This window comes from Dendrobates tinctorius, unplaced genomic scaffold (genome assembly GCF_039654945.1).
Source record: "Dendrobates tinctorius isolate UK_male_01 unplaced genomic scaffold, ASM3965494v1 ptg000107l, whole genome shotgun sequence".
In the NCBI taxonomy this organism is placed as follows: Eukaryota; Metazoa; Chordata; class Amphibia; order Anura; family Dendrobatidae; genus Dendrobates; species Dendrobates tinctorius.
The window spans coordinates 36154063-36173113 of record NW_027361775.1 but is presented as its reverse complement, the minus strand read 5'-3'; the positions used below and the strand labels follow the sequence as shown (position 1 = coordinate 36173113).

The 19051-nt window shown below is 39.6% G+C and overlaps 2 protein-coding genes across 3 annotated transcripts in view; one reads left to right on the top strand and one right to left on the bottom strand.

Moving 5' to 3' along the window:
• The window catches only part of LOC141100711 (uncharacterized), a 162809-nt gene that overhangs the window by 49365 nt on the left and 94393 nt on the right, over positions 1–19051 (bottom strand). The window lies entirely within an intron of this gene.
• The window catches only part of LOC141100710 (uncharacterized), a 503724-nt gene continuing 491316 nt past the window's right edge, over positions 6644–19051 (top strand). Inside the window, exons 1-2 of the mRNA XM_073589357.1 lie at positions 6644–6800; positions 14488–18909. Coding sequence (XP_073445458.1) covers positions 6746–6800; positions 14488–18909 — 4477 coding nt within the window. The 5' untranslated portion in view covers positions 6644–6745. The remainder of the gene's footprint in view (positions 6801–14487; positions 18910–19051) is intronic.

The window sequence follows — 19051 nt, the reverse complement described above, 5'->3', positions numbered from 1 at the left end:
CCTTAGAAGTCTCCAGTGCTTTCTCTCAAACCATTTTCTAGTGCTTTTTGAAGTGTGTTTTGGGTTATTGTCCTGCTGGAAGACCCATGACCTCTGAGGTAGACCCAGCTTTCTCACACTGGGCCCTAAATTATGCTGCAAAATTTGTTGGTAGTCTTCTGACTTCATAATGCCATGCACACGGTCAAGCAGTCCAGTGCCAGAGGCAGCAAAGCAACCCCAAAACATCAGGGAACCTCCGCCATGTTTGACAGTAGGGACCGTGTACTTTTCTTTGAATGCCTCTTTTTTCTCCTGTAAACTCTATGTTGATGCTTTTGCCCTAAAAGCTCTACTTTTGTCTCATCTGACCAGAGAACATTCTTCCAAAATGTTTTAGGCTTTTTCAGGTAAGTTTTGGCAAACTCCAGCCTGGCTTTTTTATGTCTCGGGGTAAGAAGTGGGGTCTTCCTGGGTCTCCTACCATACAGTCCCTTTTCATTCAGACGCCGACGGATAGTACGGGTTGACACTGTTGTACCCTCGGACTGCAGGGCAGATTGAACTTGTTTGGATGTTAATCGAGGTTCTTTATCCAACATCCGCACAATCTTGCGTTGAAATCTCTTGTGAATTTTTCTTTTCCGTCCACATCTAGGGAGGTTAGCCACAGTGCCATGGGCTTTACACTTCTTGATGACACTGTGCACGGTAGACACAGGAACATTCAGGTCTTTGGAGATGGACTTGTAGCCTTGAGATTGCTCATGCTTCCTCACAATTTGGTTTCTCAAGTCCTCAGACAGTTCTTTGGTCTTCTTTCTTTTCTCCATGCTCAATGTGGTACACACAAGGACACAGGACAGAGGTTGAGTCAACTTTAATCCATGTCAACTGGTTGCAAGTGTGATTTAGTTATTGCCAACACCTGTTAGGTGCCACAGGTAAGTTATAGGTGCTGTTAATTACACAAATTAGAGAAGCATCACATGATTTTTCGAACAGTGCCAATACTTTTGTCCACACTCTTTTTTATGTTTGGTGTGGAATTATATCCAATTTGGCTTTAGGACAATTCTTTTTGTGTTTTTTCATTTAAGACAAATTAAATGAAGATAATAATACCAAAGAATTTGTGTTTGCAATCATTTTCAGGAAGAAACTGAGTATTATCTGACAGAATTGCAGGGTTGTCAATACTTTTGGCCATGACTGTACTACATGCATTTAATATACATAAAACATGCTACAGACATACAACATACATACTACATACAATACATTCATACATTCATACAATGCATACATATAGACATACAGTACATATAGCATACAGTACATACTCACCATCACTTGTCACTTTGATCCCCGAAGCCAGTGTCATCTGTAAAAAATATTAAAATAAAAAGCAAAAAAATATACTCCCTGTTCCGCAGAAATTCACGAGTGTCCCACGACGATCTCCCGTGGAGAACAGCAGCAGCAGCTGATGCGACCGCTCTCTAGGGGCTCCAGGAATACAATGACGGGAGTTAGGTATCCTACCGCACTGTATTCCTCCGCCACTGTAAAAAAAATAGTCCCTAGTCTCACTTTGGCATTGCTGTGTGAGAAAGTTCCCACGCAGCTTTTGCCATAAAGTGAGACCAGTGAACTATAGTAACCTCTCAGTGATGCACTGAAGGAGATCGTCGTGGGACACTCATGGATTTCTGCGGATCAGGGAGTATATTGGTTGTTTGTTATTTTAATATTTTTTACAGTGAGATGACACTGACTTCGGGGATCAAAGTGACAAGTGATGATGAGTATGTACTCTATGTTATATGTACTGTATGTCTATATGTATGTATTGTATGAATGTATGGATGTATTGTATGTAGTATGTATGTAGTATGTATGTTGTATGTATGTAGCATGTTGTATGTAGTAAGTATGTAGTATGTATGCATGTATGTTGTATGAATGTAGTATATATGTAGTATGTATGTGGTATGTATGTATGTTGTATGAATGTAGTATATGTGTAGTATGTATGTGGTATGTAGTATGTATGTATGTTGTATGTATGTCGTATGAATGTAGTATATCTGTAGTATGTATGTGGTATGTAGTATGTATGTATGTTGTATGAATGTAGTATATGTGTAGTATGTATGTATTATGTAGTATGTATGTTGTATGAATGTAGTATATATGTAGTAAGTATGTATGTTACGCGGGGCTTAGGTCAAAGAAGGCTGAAATACCCGGGGCCCCTGCGGAGTCCCTCCTACTAGGGAAAACCCTGTCTGACCCTCAACCCAGGGTTTTTGCTAATGGTGCAAATGCCTGAGCCTCCAACCTTTCCTTATCTCCTGCTCAGCCCTAAGCTGAACCCTCCACCCTCCACCCTCCACCCAGTGAGTCGTCAAACCACCAAAGCCCACACAGTAATGACAGACAGGGAGAACTTAAACCGCACCGCGCCGCATACACACAGGACAATACCGTAATGTGAACAGGGCAAAACAAAACACAAATATAGGAAGGCGAAAAGGTAACAACGGATCATACGCCACCAGCTACAAATTTCTCTCTCCAACACCTCCTCTCCAGACCGGAACCATTTGGCATAAAACACAAGCTATAATCGGCAACGCCCATAGGCCAGCACGACTATTTAAAGACCGTGGGCGTGACCAAACATCCCACCTGATTTCCAGCTAGATTGACCCCCAATAACCTGAGTAAAATCAAGCCGGCGCCACTGAGGCTATAGTGGACGGAGATGGAACTACCGCTGCCTGCCGGACGCTGTGGTGTGAATAGCGTCCGACATGACAATGTAGTATTTATGTATGAATGTTGTATGTTGTATGAATGTAGTATATATGTAGTATGTATGTATTATGTAGTATGTATGTATGTTGTATGAATGTAGTATATATGTAGTATGTATGTAGTATGTATGTATGTATGTTGTATGAATGTAGTATATATGTAGTATGTATGTATGTATGTTGTATGAATGTAGTATATATGTAGTATGTATGTACTATGTATGTATGTATGTATGTTGTATGAATGTAGTATATATGTAGTATGTATGTATTATGTAGTATGTATGTATGCTGTATGAATGTAGTATATATGTAGTATGTATGTATTATACAGTGGGGAAAAAAAGTATTTAGTCAGTCAGCAATAGTGCAAGTTCCACCACTTAAAAAGATGAGAGGCGTCTGTAATTTACATCATAGGTAGACCTCAACTATGGGAGACAAACTGAGAAAAAAAAATCCAGAAAATCACATTGTCTGTTTTTTTTTCATTTTATTTGCATATTATGGTGGAAAATAAGTATTTGGTCAGAAACAAAATTTCATCTCAATACTTTGTGATATATCCTTTGTTGGCAATGACAGAGGTCAAACGTTTTCTGTAAGTCTTCACAAGGTTGCCACACACTGTTGTTGGTATGTTGGCCCATTCCTCCATGCAGATCTCCTCTAGAGCAGTGATGTTTTTGGCTTTTCGCTTGGCAACACGGACTTTCAACTCCCTCCAAAGGATTTCTATAGGGTTGAGATCTGGAGACTGCCTAGGCCACTCCAGGACCTTGAAATGCTTCTTACGAAGCCACTCCTTCGTTGCCCTGGCGGTGTGCTTTGGATCATTGTCATGTTGAAAGACCCAGCCACGTTTCATCTTCAATGCCCTTGCTGATGGAAGGAGGTTTGCACTCAAAATCTCACGATACATGGCCCCATTCATTCTTTCATATACCCGGATCAGTCGTCCTGGCCCCTTTGCAGAGAAACAGCCCCAAAGCATGATGTTTCCACCACCATGCTTTACAGTAGGTATGGTGTTTGATGGATGCAACTCAGTATTCTTTTTCCTCCAAACACGACAAGATGTGTTTCTACCAAACAGTTCCAGTTTGGTTTCATCAGACCATAGGACATTCTCCCAAAACTCCTCTGGATCATCCAAATGCTCTCTAGCAAACTTCAGACGGGCCGGGACATGTACAGGCTTAAGCAGTGGGACACGTCTGGCACTGCAGGATCTGAGTCCATGGTGGCGTAGTGTGTTACTTATGGTAGGCCTTGTTACATTGGTCCCAGCTCTCTGCAGTTCATTCACTAGGTCCCCCCACGTGGTTCTGGGATTTTTGCTCACCGTTCTTGTGATCATTCTGACCCCACGGGGTGGGATTTTGCGTGGAGCACCAGATCGAGGGAGATTATCAGTGGTCTTGTATGTCTTCCATTTTCTAATTATTGCTCCCACAGTTGATTTCTTCACTCCAAGCTGGTTGGCTATTGCAGATTCAGTCTTCCCAGCCTGGTGCAGGGCTTCAATTTTGTTTCTGGTGTCCTTTGACAGCTCTTTGGTCTTCACCATAGTGGAGTTTGGAGTCAGACTGTTTGAGGGTGTGCACAGGTGTCTTTTTATACTGATAACAAGTTTAAACAGGTGCCATTACTACAGGTAATGAGTGGAGGAAAGAGGAGACTCTTAAAGAAGAAGTTACAGGTCTGTGAGAGCCAGAAATCTTGATTGCTTGTTTCTGACCAAATACTTATTTTCCACCATAATATGCAAATAAAATGAAAAAAAACAGACAATGTGATTTTCTGGATTTTTTTTTCTCAGTTTGTCTCCCATAGTTGAGGTCTACCTATGATGTAAATTACAGACGCCTCTCATCTTTTTAAGTGGTGGAACTTGCACTATTGTTGACTGACTAAATACTTTTTTTCCCCACTGTATATGTATGTTGTATGAATGTAGTATATATGAAGTATGTATGTAGTATGTAGTATGTATGTATGTTGTATGAATGTTGTATATTTGTAGTATGTATGTAGTATGTATGTAGTATGTATGGTTTTTTTTTACATTCAACACATTAGCCGGATGATGGGACTACTACTGTCCCATCATTGGCTAATGTGTCAATCACTGTCATTGTAGCAGGCATAGCCCGATGGGACTTGTAGTCCCATCGGACGATGCCTGCACACACACACACAACCCCCGGTAGGCCCGCATAGACCCCTGGCAGCCCGCACTGACCCCCGGCAGGCCCACACAGACCCCCGGCAGGCCTGCACAGACCGCGCATCATGATGACATCATTTCAGCAGCCAATCACAGCCATGCCATTAGTTAACATGGCTAACACAACTGGCTCATTGCATTATGGGAACTTCCGATTCCGGTATTCGATATTGTAAAAATATCGGAACTCGGTATCGGAACTTCAATACAACGAATATCGGCCGATACCCGATATTTGCAGTATCGGAATGCTCAACACTACTATTGAATAGTCACACTTTTACTCCATTGCTTTAAAAGCAAAATGTGGGCATTTTTTCCAGCTCCAGAAAGGGAGTTCAAATTGGCTAACTTTTAGGACAAGCTCAGCTTCCTGCTTTATGAAGCTTGGTTGAAGTCATTAGGACATTAAAAAATATGTGTTTGCATTGCAGAGCTCAGAATGTGTTCTGTTCATTCCAAGGGGAACTTACAGTGTTCTACACATACATTATTTCAAGGCAATTATAGGCTTTTTATTTGTGGAATTTGCTTAGTTTTTGTGTGAAATTCAGCAAAGTGGGTGAATTCAAATTTCAAAAGATCTGCTCATCTCCAGTTACAACATATAGATTCTGCCTGTATACTTTCCATAGCTTGATATCTAAGTCCATTAAAGCGAACCTGTCACCTGTTTTGGCTGCTATAAGACGCAGCCACTGCCTTTCAGAGCTTATCTACAGCATTCTATATAGCTGTAGATAAGTCCCCGATCTGATCTGCAAGTGAAGAAAAATAAGTTTTATTATACTCACCCTGGGGGTGGTCCGGTGCGGTCCGGTCCGATGGGTGTCTCAGGTCCGAGTCCGATGCCTCCCATCTTCTTGCGATGTCGCCCTCCAGCTTTATCGTCTCTCCCCAGCATCACGCTCCTGCGTAGGCGTACTTATCTGCCCTGTTGAGGGCAGAGCAAAGTACTGCAGTGCGCAGGCGCTGGGCCTCTCTGACCTTTCCTGGCTGCTGCGCACTACAGTTCTTTGATCTGCCCTCAACAGGGCAGATAAGTACGCCTACGCAGGAGCGTGATGCCGGGGAGCGATGAAGCAAGCAGGAGGGCGGCATCGCAAGAAGACAGGAGGCGCCAGACCCAGACCTGTGACACCCAATGGACCGGACCGCCCCCCGGGGTGAGTATAATAAAACTTATTTTTCTTATCTTTCAGATCGGATAAGGGGCTTATCTACAGCATTATACAGTAGAATGCTGTAGATAAGCCCTGAAAGGCAGTGGCCACAACTTATTGCGGCCAAAACAGGTGACAGGTTCGCTTTAAATCACTATATGAAGAAAAATGTTACATTAAATCATTAATATGGAAATATTCTACATACCATAGTATTTAATATTTTCTCATATTTACTGTATCTTTGCATTTTTATATATTTTTTCTGTATTCTCTCATTTTCATATTGACCTACAGTATATCAATAAAATAATCCATCAAAGCAGGCGAGGCATTACAACACAATGGTGGAGGTGGAGGTGTTAATAATTAAAAAAAAAATGCCAATGAAGACTGGGAAGTTCTAGGTGTGGATGTACAATAAATAAGAGTTCCTGCTCCCCTCCTCTTATAGAAGGCAGTGTGGCGGGGACAGTTACATACACATGTTCTTCTGATCGGACAAACATTTCATCACCATGTTGTGACAGTAACAGAAGATCAAGGCAAAAATGGGCAAACTAGCTACCTGGATTTATTTGATCTTCTGTGTCATCTATCTAGGTGGTAAGTGTTTTCATTAGCTATAGAGTCACAGTTATTACCTGGCATTGGTTAGATAGTATTCTCTATCTAATGTTATTCTTCATAAATTATTTACAGCTTTTTATCTTTCCCAGTTGATGGCATTAGCTGTTAATACAGACAGAGGTGGTGTTTGCATTTGTAACTCTTTTGTGTCTATTTTTTTGCATTTTTGCCTGTGTCACATTTTTCTTAAATTATTACTTTTTTTTAATCTACTATGTATTTTTATAAGTATTCATCTGTGTTTTTTATGTTCATCGCTATGGGCAGGGTTTGGGGTTTCCAATTATTTTTGATTAAATCACTAATTGCAACTTTTTAAAATGTCGCTGAATATTTACTCAAACGTACGCCATGCCCCATCTACCACTTGCCACTGGAGCGTACAAAATAGCACATTTGAAATATTTGTGGAAGTTTCACCGCATTTAAATGGAAAATGCACATTTTCATGCTAAAAATTCACAAAACAAAGTGAAGGTAAAATTGCATTTTTTGTATTTGGCACATAAGTATTGAACTACATGATCCGTTTTTTAAGAATTTGGAGCAAGGAAAGTCAATAACTGCCACAATACAAAAAAAAAGTGACTTCCAAAAAACTGTAAATGATGAATTGGGCCTGTAACACATACAGTCATGGCCAAAAGTATTGACACCCCTGCAATTCTGTCAGATAATACTCAGTTTCTTCCTGAAAATGATTGCAAACACAAATTCTTTGGTATTATTATCTTCATTTAATTTGTTTTAAATGAAAAAACACAAAAAGAATTGTCCTAAAGCCAAATTGGATATAATTCCACACCAAACATAAAAAAGAGGGTGGACAAAAGTATTGGCACTGTTCGAAAAATCATGTGATGCTTCTCTAATTGGTGTAATTAACAGCACCTGTAACTTACCTGTGGCACCTAACAGGTGTTGGCAATAACTAAATCACACTTGCAGCCAGTTGACATGGATTAAAGTTGACTCAACCTCTGTCCTGTATCCTTGTGTGTACCACATTGAGCATGGAGAAAAGAAAGAAGACCAAAGAACTGTCTGAGGACTTGAGAAACCAAATTGTGAGGAAGCATGAGCAATCTCAAGGCTACAAGTCCATCTCCAAAGACCTGAATGTTCCTGTGTCTACCGTGCGCAGTGTCATCAAGAAGTTTAAAGCCCATGGCACTGTGGCTAACCTCCCTAGATGTGGACGGAAAAGAAAAATTGACAAGAGATTTCAACGCAAGATTGTGCGGATGTTGGATAAAGAACCTCCACTAACATCCAAACAAGTTCAAGCTGCCCTGCAGTCCGAGGGTACAATGGTGTCAACCCGTACTATCCGTCGGCATCTAAATGAAAAGGGACTGTATGGTAGGAGACCCAGGAAGACCCCACTTCTTACCCCGAGACATAAAAAAGCCAGGCTGGAGTTTGCCAAAACTTACCTGAAAAAGCCTAAAACATTTTGGAAGAATGTTCTCTGGTCAGATGAGACAAAAGTAGAGCTTTTAGGGCAAAAGCATCAACATAGAGTTTACAGGAGAAAAAAGAGGCATTCAAAGAAAAGTACACGGTCCCTACTGTCAAACATGGCGGAGGTTCCCTGATGTTTTGGGGTTGCTTTGCTGCCTCTGGCACTGGACTGCTTGACCGTGTGCATGGCATTATGAAGTCAGAAGACTACCAACAAATTTTGCAGCATAATTTAGGGCCCAGTGTGAGAAAGCTGGGTCTACCTCAGAGGTCATGGGTCTTCCAGCAGGATAATAACCCAAAACACACTTCAAAAAGCACTAGAAAATGGTTTGAGAGAAAGCACTGGAGACTTCTAAGGTGGCCAGCAATGAGTCCAGACCTGAATCCCATAGAACACCTGTGGAGAGATCTAAAAATGGCAGTTTGGAGAAGGCACCCTTCAAATATCAGGGACCTGGAGTAGGTTGCCAAAGAAGAATGGTCTAAAATTCCAGCAGAGCATTGTAAGAAACTCATTGATGGTTACCGGAAGCGGTTGGTCGCAGTTATTTTGGCTAAAGGTTGTGCAACCAAGTATTAGGCTGAGGGTGCCAATGCTTTTGTCCGGCCCATTTTTGGAGTTTTGTGTGAAATGATCAATGTTTTGCTTTTTGCTTCATTCTCTTTTGTGTTTTTTCATTTAAGACAAATTAAATGAAGATAATAATACCAAAGAATTTGTGATTGCAATCATTTTCAGGAAGAAACGGAATATTATCTGACAGAATTGCAGGGGTGTCAATACTTTTGGCCATGACTGTAAACGTATATCTGAGTGATGAATTTAAGGATGCACATTTTATTCCCTGTGCAGGCTGTGGTTTTTGCAATTGGATTAGACTGGACTTGATCCTTTATTAGTAATTGCCAAAGAGCCATTTTTTGTAGCATTGCTAAAAATCATCTCAAATTATATCTATATTTTGGAAACTTGGAAAGTGAACTGTATGGTCACCAGCGCACCTTGCAAATGGGTATCAGACAAACTACTGATTGTCACAAATTAGGCTAGTTTCACACTAGCATTAGGAGGCGCAGCGCACAGCTTTTGGCGGCACATGCGCCATTTTGATGGTGCGCCGACGTGCGCCAAACGCACCGTGTTGCATTTTGGTGCACTCGGCACACCGTCAAAAGGATGCATACGCCGTCAAAAGCATACCAGTGCATGGCCTGCGTACCCAATGCTAAAGATAGGGTACGCAAGTCGCTTGCAGGGCATGCGCACATAGGAGGAGCTGACCGGAGGGGGCGTGGCAGGAGGCGGAGCTGCACGGCAGCCGTGCGCAGCGCCTCCTAACGCTAGTGTGAAACTAGCCTTAGACAGAAATCCATCCAACAATAAAATTCTTATTTGAAGAAAGTTGGCAAAATTAATGAAAGAGAACGGGTCATAATCGTTGTCACTTGAATTTTTAACAATGTACCTAAAAGGATATAACAAATTGTTCGTTTTAATACAAAGCTGACAAATCTCAATATAAGTTTTGCCAGAAAGAGACTATAACAAAATATCATTATGTCATTGAAGAACACATTTTTTAGATCAGGTGTGACTTTATCCAAATGCAGTAAATATTCTGTAAATGACTGGTGTGAATAAACTATTGAAGTTACCTTTTATAACATTGGGGTGTAAAGCGAATCCTGTTTTCTACATGTAAGCAAAATAGGAAAATCAGGTGAAAGAAAAGCTCCGTGGCAATAAATCTTCATATTTATTATGAGCAATTAAAGCAATTAAAACCACTGTATCCAGTGGAGTCAGCTCACATGAAGGGGATAGTTGACCTACAAGTTTCTGCCTGTTGACTTAATCATGGTATAAATCAAATGTGTATTCAGACCTGTTAATTAATTGTTGGGCATTGAAAGCAACTAATTAGGACTAACCTGGACATGATGGTCAGGTCAGAAATAAAAAACATAAAAATAAAAGGCCAATAGAGATAAACTCTAACCGGGGTATAAAAAAGGTGACTGTATCGTGAATGGAAATAATATACCAATATCAAACAACAATAATGTAGTATAAAATGTCTGATATTTAACCCTTAGCTGCACTCAAGTCTCCTAAGTAGTGATGAGAGTATACTTGTTGCTCGGGTTTTCCCGAGCATGCTCGGGTGATCTCCGAGCATTTTGGCTTACTCGGAGATTTAGCTTCTGTCACCTCAGCTCATGATTATGGCTGCTGGACAGCCTGAATACACGTGGGAATTCCCTAACAATCAGGTATTCCTCACATGTATTCTGCCTGATCAGCAGCCACAAATCATGTAGCTGCATCGACAAAAACTAATCTCCGAGCACGCTAAAATACTCGAAGGCCAACCGAGCATGCTCGGGGAAACCCGAGCAATGAGTATGCTCGCTCATCATTACTTTTAAGTAACTATCCACTTAGATTCCTTGATTAAACATTTTCTTTTATAGTCACTTCCATGTAAGAGTTTGCAAACCTTTTCTCTTCTTGAGAACCTGAATGATACAACATTCCCTTTATGTGGCTGGGAGATCTTCTGTTAATGCATCTGTCACCAAAGGATTACGTGCGTCTGAAAGATGTGTCATAATGCGCCCCTTCAATGGACCAGGGGTACAATGTACATATTGATCTTACGAATGGTGCATTCTAACAAATATATTACAGTTAATGATATAATGAATTGCAAAAGTCTGACCTCTTTGTATTGAATGGAAATTCAGACATTTATGGACTGACTCACAAAATTTTCATTGATTATTTCGACATTTGTAAAAGCCTGACAATGAAAGCCAAGTTTTTCTTGTGCCTTTTTTATCTTCACTATTAAATAAACATGTAAATAAAATTGAGCCCAAGATAGTGTTTTTTCCTAGCCAAGCGTCTGATCTTAGCATCTGAAATACTTTGTAACTTGCAAATAATTTTTTTTCCAAAATTTTTATTAACATTTTGTATATTTTAACAGTCAACAAGTTAATTTTATCAAATATATTGACATTTTCACCTTATATCTGTTCTCCTAGATAGTACTGTGTTTTATGCTTATAGAGTTAAGACAAACTCATATATTGACTCTAAACCTTCAAGTTTGTACAAAAATAGCAGATGGTATGTAATTAGTAATCTATTCCTGTGAGCTATTGCTCAGGCTGCGGCTGTTGTCTGCTTGTATAATTGCCGGTATAAATAAAACAGGATAGGATAGAGTTAAATATCCGTGATAATTGTCAGAGTCAACTTTAGATTATGGTATGAAGAATAGTAATTTTGAGCTCCTTTGGTGGTTTTTAAGTGGGTTTGACTGTTTTCCTGCCGCTCCAGAGCTCCTAGAACTCGGTATGTTTATTGGCCGGCTTCTTCTCCCCACACGCTCAGGTTTTCCCGCCCAAAGTCAGTGAGCGGTGAAACCTTATATGGCACCACTTGTCAGTGACAGGTAGTTCCCACTGATGTGATTTTTAACTCACCGGTTTCCTGTGTAGAGACACCGGGACCGGCACATAGGCAGCTGCGTGTAATTCTGTCTTTGTTCCCAGGAGGTACAGTTATTTTCTGTCACTTGTGGTAGCAAGATGGCGGATCCGGTGCTTAAGATAGGATCCTCAGGTCTGCACTATGTCTGTAGTAGTATTCTGTGACTTCTTTGGTCCCGCGTTCTTCTTGTAGAAATATTGCCGGCTCCTATGTGTTGTTGATTTTAGAGTCCTCTGTTAAGGAGAATAAGCTCTATTTCTGGTACCTCAGCAACAAGATGGTGGATCCAATATGGTGACTAAAGACAGGCAGGGATGACACCTTCTTTACAACTGGATATCTCCTGATTCCTGTAAGCTAGGGATTCAATCCTGGTCTTGTTTTAAAGCTTATAAGCTAAGTCTGCAAACTGATTCCACAAAAACTTGTTCTTATGCCTCAATTTAAGCTTTTTGTAGCTTTAATGGGGATCTTAGTCAGAGCTCCAAGCTCCTGCAACTTTACATGCCCAGTGCTAGGCCACACCCCCCACTTGCAAATAATTTGTAACTTGGGATCTTGATTCGACAGAGGCAGATATTTTTCATTATTTTGATAATATCATAATATTATAGAATACATTTTTTGAGAAAATGAATGATTCTTGTTGTTCTTGATTTTTATTTTTAACTATGACCAAAACATTACAAGCTAATATTTAAACAATATAGATGAGAAATTAAAAAAATAAAACTACGTTTTACTCAGCTCTGCAGACACCATGCCATGACATGGCCAGTTTACAATGCTCAGACTTGTGAAAGGTCTCTTTAAAAAGCATGCACGTCCTTATGAATTTTGCACATCCTTAAACTGCATTGCACCACTGCCAAACTGGTGTACATTTCTGGGGTAATTTCTGCTACAGTACTGTTATAAATTATCATAAATTAGTTGGACTTCCTTTATCAAACCCCATCCTACCACAGCTCTGTTCACTTTTCTAAAAATGGTCAATGCCAGCCAAGAGGGGGATAAAAAATGCAAAAAGCTGCAAAATAATTAGATAATTTCAAGATGCACAAAAATTTGTGCAACATTTCAAGGTGCATTTATCCAAAATTCTAACAAAAAAGTTTGATTAATTGGGTTCTTAGAGTATGCTTATGAATTGTTACATTTGACAGTACCACATACTTGATAGTTGCAGAAAAACACTTGTGCTGCATCCACATGATTTGAATATTTCACTATTCAATCATCATGTACAGAAACCTTTGTTTGAAATTACAGAGATCAGACATTTCCTGTAGTTCTTGACCAAGTTTGCACACACCACAGCAGGCATTTCGACCTTCTCTAAATCTTTCAGGTTTCGGGGCTATCGCAGGGCAACATTAAATTTATGCTCACTCCAAAGATTTTCTATTGGGTTCACATCTGGAGAGTGGCTAGGCCACTTCAGAACCTTGAAATCCTTCTTATGGAGCCACTTCTTTTTTGCCTTGGCTGTGTGTTTTGGTTCTTTGTCATGCTGGAATACCGAGCCTCGACCCATCTTCAATGCTCTTACTGAGAGAAGGAGGTCATTGGCCAAAATCTAGCGATACATGACCCTATCCATCCTCCTCTCAATATGGTGCAGTCATCCAGTCCCCTTTGCAGAAAGGCAACCCCAAAGTATGATGTTTCCCCCACCATGCTTCATTATTGGGACAGTGTTCTTGGGGTTGTACTCATCCTTTTTCTTCCTCCAAACACGGTGAGTGGAGTTGATGCCAAAAAGTTCTATTTTGGTGTTATGTAACCACATGGCCTTCTAAATGCCTCTTCTGGCCGGATAGTTATTGGTGAACCTCAAATGGGCCTGGACATTCTCTAGTGTGAGCAGGGGGACCCTGCGTGCAAAGCAGGATTTTAATCCATGACAGTGTAGGGTGTTCCTAATGGTAATGTTTGATGACAGTGGTCCCAGCTTTCTTTAGGTCAATGACCAAGTCCTCCCATGTAGTTCTGGGTTAATTTCTGACTTTTCTCAGAATCAAGATCTTGCATGGAGCCCAAACTGAAGAACATTGACAGTCACCTTGTGCTTCCATTTTCTAATAATTGTGCCAACAGTTGTTGCCTTCTCACTAAGCTGCTTGCCTTGTCCTGTAGATCAGTCGAGCCTTGCGCAGGTCTATAATTTTGTCCCTGGTGTCCTTAGACAGATCTTTGGTTTTGGCCATGGTGGAGAGGTTGAAGTGTGAATGATTGAGTGTGTAGACTGGTGTCTTTTATTCAGAAAAAGAGATCAAACAGGTGCAATTAATACAGGCACAATGTGTGCAGAGTAGGAGGGCTTCTTAAAGAAAAATTTGCTGAATGGTAGGTGATTAAATACTCATGTCATGCAATAAAATGCAATTTAATTATTTAAAAATCATACAATGTGATTTTTTTGTTTTGATCTTTAGATTCTGTTACTCACTTACTCACTATGGAAGTTTATCTATGATAAAATAGCAGACTCCTCTATTCCTTGTAGGTAGGAAAACTTGCAAAATCAGCAGAGTATCTACTTATTTTCCCCAATGTGTGTGTATATATACGGTATATATATATATATATATATATATATATATATATATATATATGTATAATTGATATACAATGTATGCAGTTGTGAGCATGATTTTTTCTAATATTTTCTTCTCTGTTATTTTCCAACAGATGTCAGTGCCATTGAAGATACTGCATATATTGCTGTCAGTGTGACTGATGCAACAGAAGTGACTCCAGGTGAAAGTATATCAACACCTGATATCAGTTCATTTGATGATCTAGAAAGGTCCACACGGGGAAGTATGTCAACAGCAGATAGCAGTAGAAGTGCTCCTACAGATGTGACTACATTAAAACGTATATCAACACATATCAGTACAAATGCTGCCTCAGAAGGGTCTACAGAAGGAGTTATATCAACAGCAGATATCAGTACAAGTTCTCCTCTAGACGTGACAACATCACAAAGTATTTCAACAGCTGATATCAGTACAAGTGCTCCTCCAGAAGTGAATATATCAGAAAATACATCAACGGCTGATATCAGTACAAGTGCTACTCCAGAAGTGACTACACATGAAAGTATAACAACAGCTAATATCAGTATAAGTGATGATCCAGAAGCGACTACATCAGAAAATATATCAACACCTGATATCAGTACAAGTACTGCCTGGGATGGGTCTACAAGTGGAAGTATATCAAACACAGATATCAGTGCAAGTGCTCCTTTAGAAGTGTGTACAGATAAAAGTTTATCAACAGCTGATATTAGTACAAATGTTGATTCAGAAGGGTCTACATCAGAAAATTTATCAACAGCAGTTATCAGTACAAGTGCTGCCTCAGAAGGGTCTTCAGAAGGAAAAATATCAACTGCAGAAATGAGTACAAGTGCTCCACTAGAAATAACTAAAGATGACAGTATATCAACAGCTGATATCAGCACAAGTGATGATCCAGAGAAGACTACAGAAGATAGCATATCAACACATCATATCAGTACAGGTGCTCCTCCAGAAGTAACTACATCAGAAAGTATATCAACATCTGAAATCAGTATAAGCGCTACTCCAGAAGGGTTTACAGAAGAAAGTCTATCAACAGCAGAGATCAGTACAAGTTCTCCACTAGAAGTGACTACAGATAAAAGCATATCAACAGCTAATATTAGAACAAATGTTGCCTCAGAAGGGTCTACATCAGAAAGTATATCAACAGCAGTTATCAGTACAAGTGCTCTTCTAGAAGTGACTACAGATGAAAGTATAACAATTGATATCAGCACAAGTGATAATAGGGAAGTGTCTACATCAGAAAGTATATCAACAGCAGTTATCAGTACAAGTGCTCTTTTAGAAGTGAATACAGATGAAAGTATAACAACCACAAGTGTTGATAGGGAAGTGTCTACAGAAGGAAGTATAACAACAGAAGATATGAGTACAAGTGAACCTCTAGAAGTGTCTACAGATAAAAGAATATCAACAACTAATATTCGTACAAATGTTGCCCCAGAAGGGTATACATCAAAAAGTATATCAACAGCAGTTACCAGCACAAGTGCTTTTCTAGAAGTGAATACAGATGAAAGTATATCAACAGCTGATACCAGCCCAAGTGATGACCCAGAAGTGACTACAGAAGATAGCATATCAACACAACATATTAGTACAAGTGCTCCTCCAGAAGTAAGTACATCAGAAAGCATATCAACACCTGATGTCAATACAAGTACTGCCTCAGAAGAGTCTACAAGAGGAAGTATATCAACAGTAGATATCAGTACAAGTGCTCCTCTGGAAGTTTCGACAGATAAAAGTATATCAACAGATGATATCAGTACAAGTGCTTCTCTTGAAGTGACTACAGATGAAAGCATATCAACAGCTGATATCAATACAAGTGCTGCCTCAGAAAGGTCTTCAGAAGGAATAATATCAACAGCAGAAATCAGTACAAGTGCTCCACTAGAAATAACTAAAGATGAAAGTATGTCAACAACTGATATCAGCACAACTGATGATCCAGAGAAGACTACAGAAGATAGCATATCAACACATCATGTCAGTACAGTTGCTCCTCCAGAAGTAACTACATCAGCAAGTATATCAACATCTGATATCAGTATAAGCGCTACTCCAGAAGGGTTTACAGAAGAAAGTCTATCAACAGCAGAGATCAGTACAAGTTCTCCACTAGAAGTGACTACAGATAAAAGCATATCAACAGCTAATATTAGAACAAACGACGCCTCAGAAGGGTCTACATCAGAAAGTATATCAACAGCAGTTATCAGTACAAGTGCTCTTCTAGAAGTGACTACAGATGAAAGTATAACAATTGATATCAGCACAAGTGATAATAGGGAAGTGACTACAGAAGGAAGTATATCAACAGCAGATATCAGTACAAGTGCACCTGTAGAAGTGACTAAAGATGAAAGTATGTCAACAGCTCATATCAGCACAAGTAATGATCCAGAAGTGACTACAGAATATAGCATATCAACACATCATGTTAGTACAGTTGCTCCTCCAGAAGGAACTACATCAGAACATATATCAACAACTGATATCAGTATAAGTGCTGCTTCAGAAGGGTCTACAGAAGGAAATATAGCAACAGAAGATATCAGTACAAGTGCACCCCTAGAAGTGACTAAAGATGAAGGTATGCCAACAGCTGATAGCACAAGTGATGATCCAGAAATGAATACAGAAGATAACATATCAACACATCATGTCAGTACAGCTGCTCCTCCAGAAGTAACTACTTCAAATAGTATATCAACACCTGATATCAGTAAAAGTGCTACTCCAGAAGGGTTTACAGAAGAAAGTCTTTCAACGGCAGATATCAGTACAAGTTCTCCTTTAGAAGTGACAAAAGATGAAAGTATATCAACAGCTGAAATCATTACAAGTGCTGCTAAAGAAGTGACTACAGAAGAAAGCATATCAACACCTGATATCAGTACGAATGGTGATGTAGAAGTGACTACAGATGAAATTAAATCAACAGCTGAAATCAGTACAACTGATGGTCCACAAGTGACTAAAGATGAAAGTATAACAACACCTGTTATCAGCACAAGTGATAATTTGGATGTGACTACAGAACAAAGCATATCAACACCTTATATCAATACAAGTATTCCTCCAGAAATGATTACATCAGATAATGCGTTAACACCTGAGATCAATACAAGTGTTGCTCCAGAAGTATCTACAGAAGAAAGTATAACAGCGAATATCAGTACAAGTTTTCCTCTAGAAGTGACTTCATTTGAAAGTATATCAACAGCTTATTTCAGTACAAGTGGAGATCCAGTAATCACTACAGATGGAAGTAAATCACCAACTAATATCAGCACAAGTGATGATCCGAAATTAACTACAGATGAAAGTATATCAAAACCTATTATCAGTACAAGTGCTCCTCTAAGCATGACAACAGAAGAAAGTATATCAAATTCTGATATAAATACCAGTGCTGCTCCAGATGCAACTACATATGAAAGTATATCAACGCTTGATATCAGTACACGTAATGCTCCAGAGTTTACTGCAGAAGAAATTATATCAACGATTGATATCAGTATGAGTGATGCTATAGAGCTGACTACAGAAAGAAATATATCAACACCTTATATCAGCACAAGTACTCTAGAAGTGACTACAGATGAAAGCACATCTATGCCTCTAACCAGTACAAGTATTGCGGCAGATGTGACTACAGAGGAAAGTATATCAGTGCCTCATATCAGTTCTAGTGCTGCCCTAGAAGTGACTACAGAAGAAAGTATATCAACAAGCGATACTCCAGAAGAGAATACACTAGAAAATATGTCAAAGCCTGAAATCAGTACAACTGCTCCTCTTGAAATTACTTCAGATGAAAGTATATCAAGGCCTGATATAAGTACAAGTGAATCTCTAGATGTGACTACAGATAAAAGCGTATCAATGCCTGATATCAGTACAAGTGTTGCTCCAGACGTGACTAAAGAGGAAATTATATCAACAGCTGGCACCAGTACAAGTGTTCCTCTAGAAGTGACTACAGCTGAAAGTATATCAACTCCTGATATCAGTAAAAGTACCAGAGAACCAATATCATCTTCGATAACTAAAGAAAAGACCACAAATTTTGTGGAACCTAGCACTGCCCCAGAAATGTCTACAACTCAGAAAAAACATACTGTAGAAATCCTCAACAGCAGTACTATGCCATCAACAACCAGTATAGAAAAAACAACTGGAAGACCAACTTCTGGGATGCCTATCATAACCAGTACAGCCAAACTAAGCACGAAGGAGCCTATAACTACAAAACGTACTAGTATAGTTAAGCCAGAAACATTTGTGTCATCACCGCCTGCCACCTTGCCTGGTGTAAGCACAGGATATCCAACACTATTAACATCTGTGAACACACTGAATACCAGTGTAATATCCTATACACCAGTGACCTCATGGACCTTGATGTCAACAAACGCACAATATACAAGCATTTCAACTGCTTTTGGATACTTATCAACTACTTCTGCAGTGGCCGATTCTACAACCACAATCATAGCTACAGCTCGTAAGTATTATATTTACCTCAGATTCCAATGTGAACTAAATATATGATGGGAAACTAAAGTGTATTTTACATTATCAGTATGTATTTCAAATTTAACCCCTTTCCAACCTGAGACGTATCCATACGTCCCTGTTACATGGAA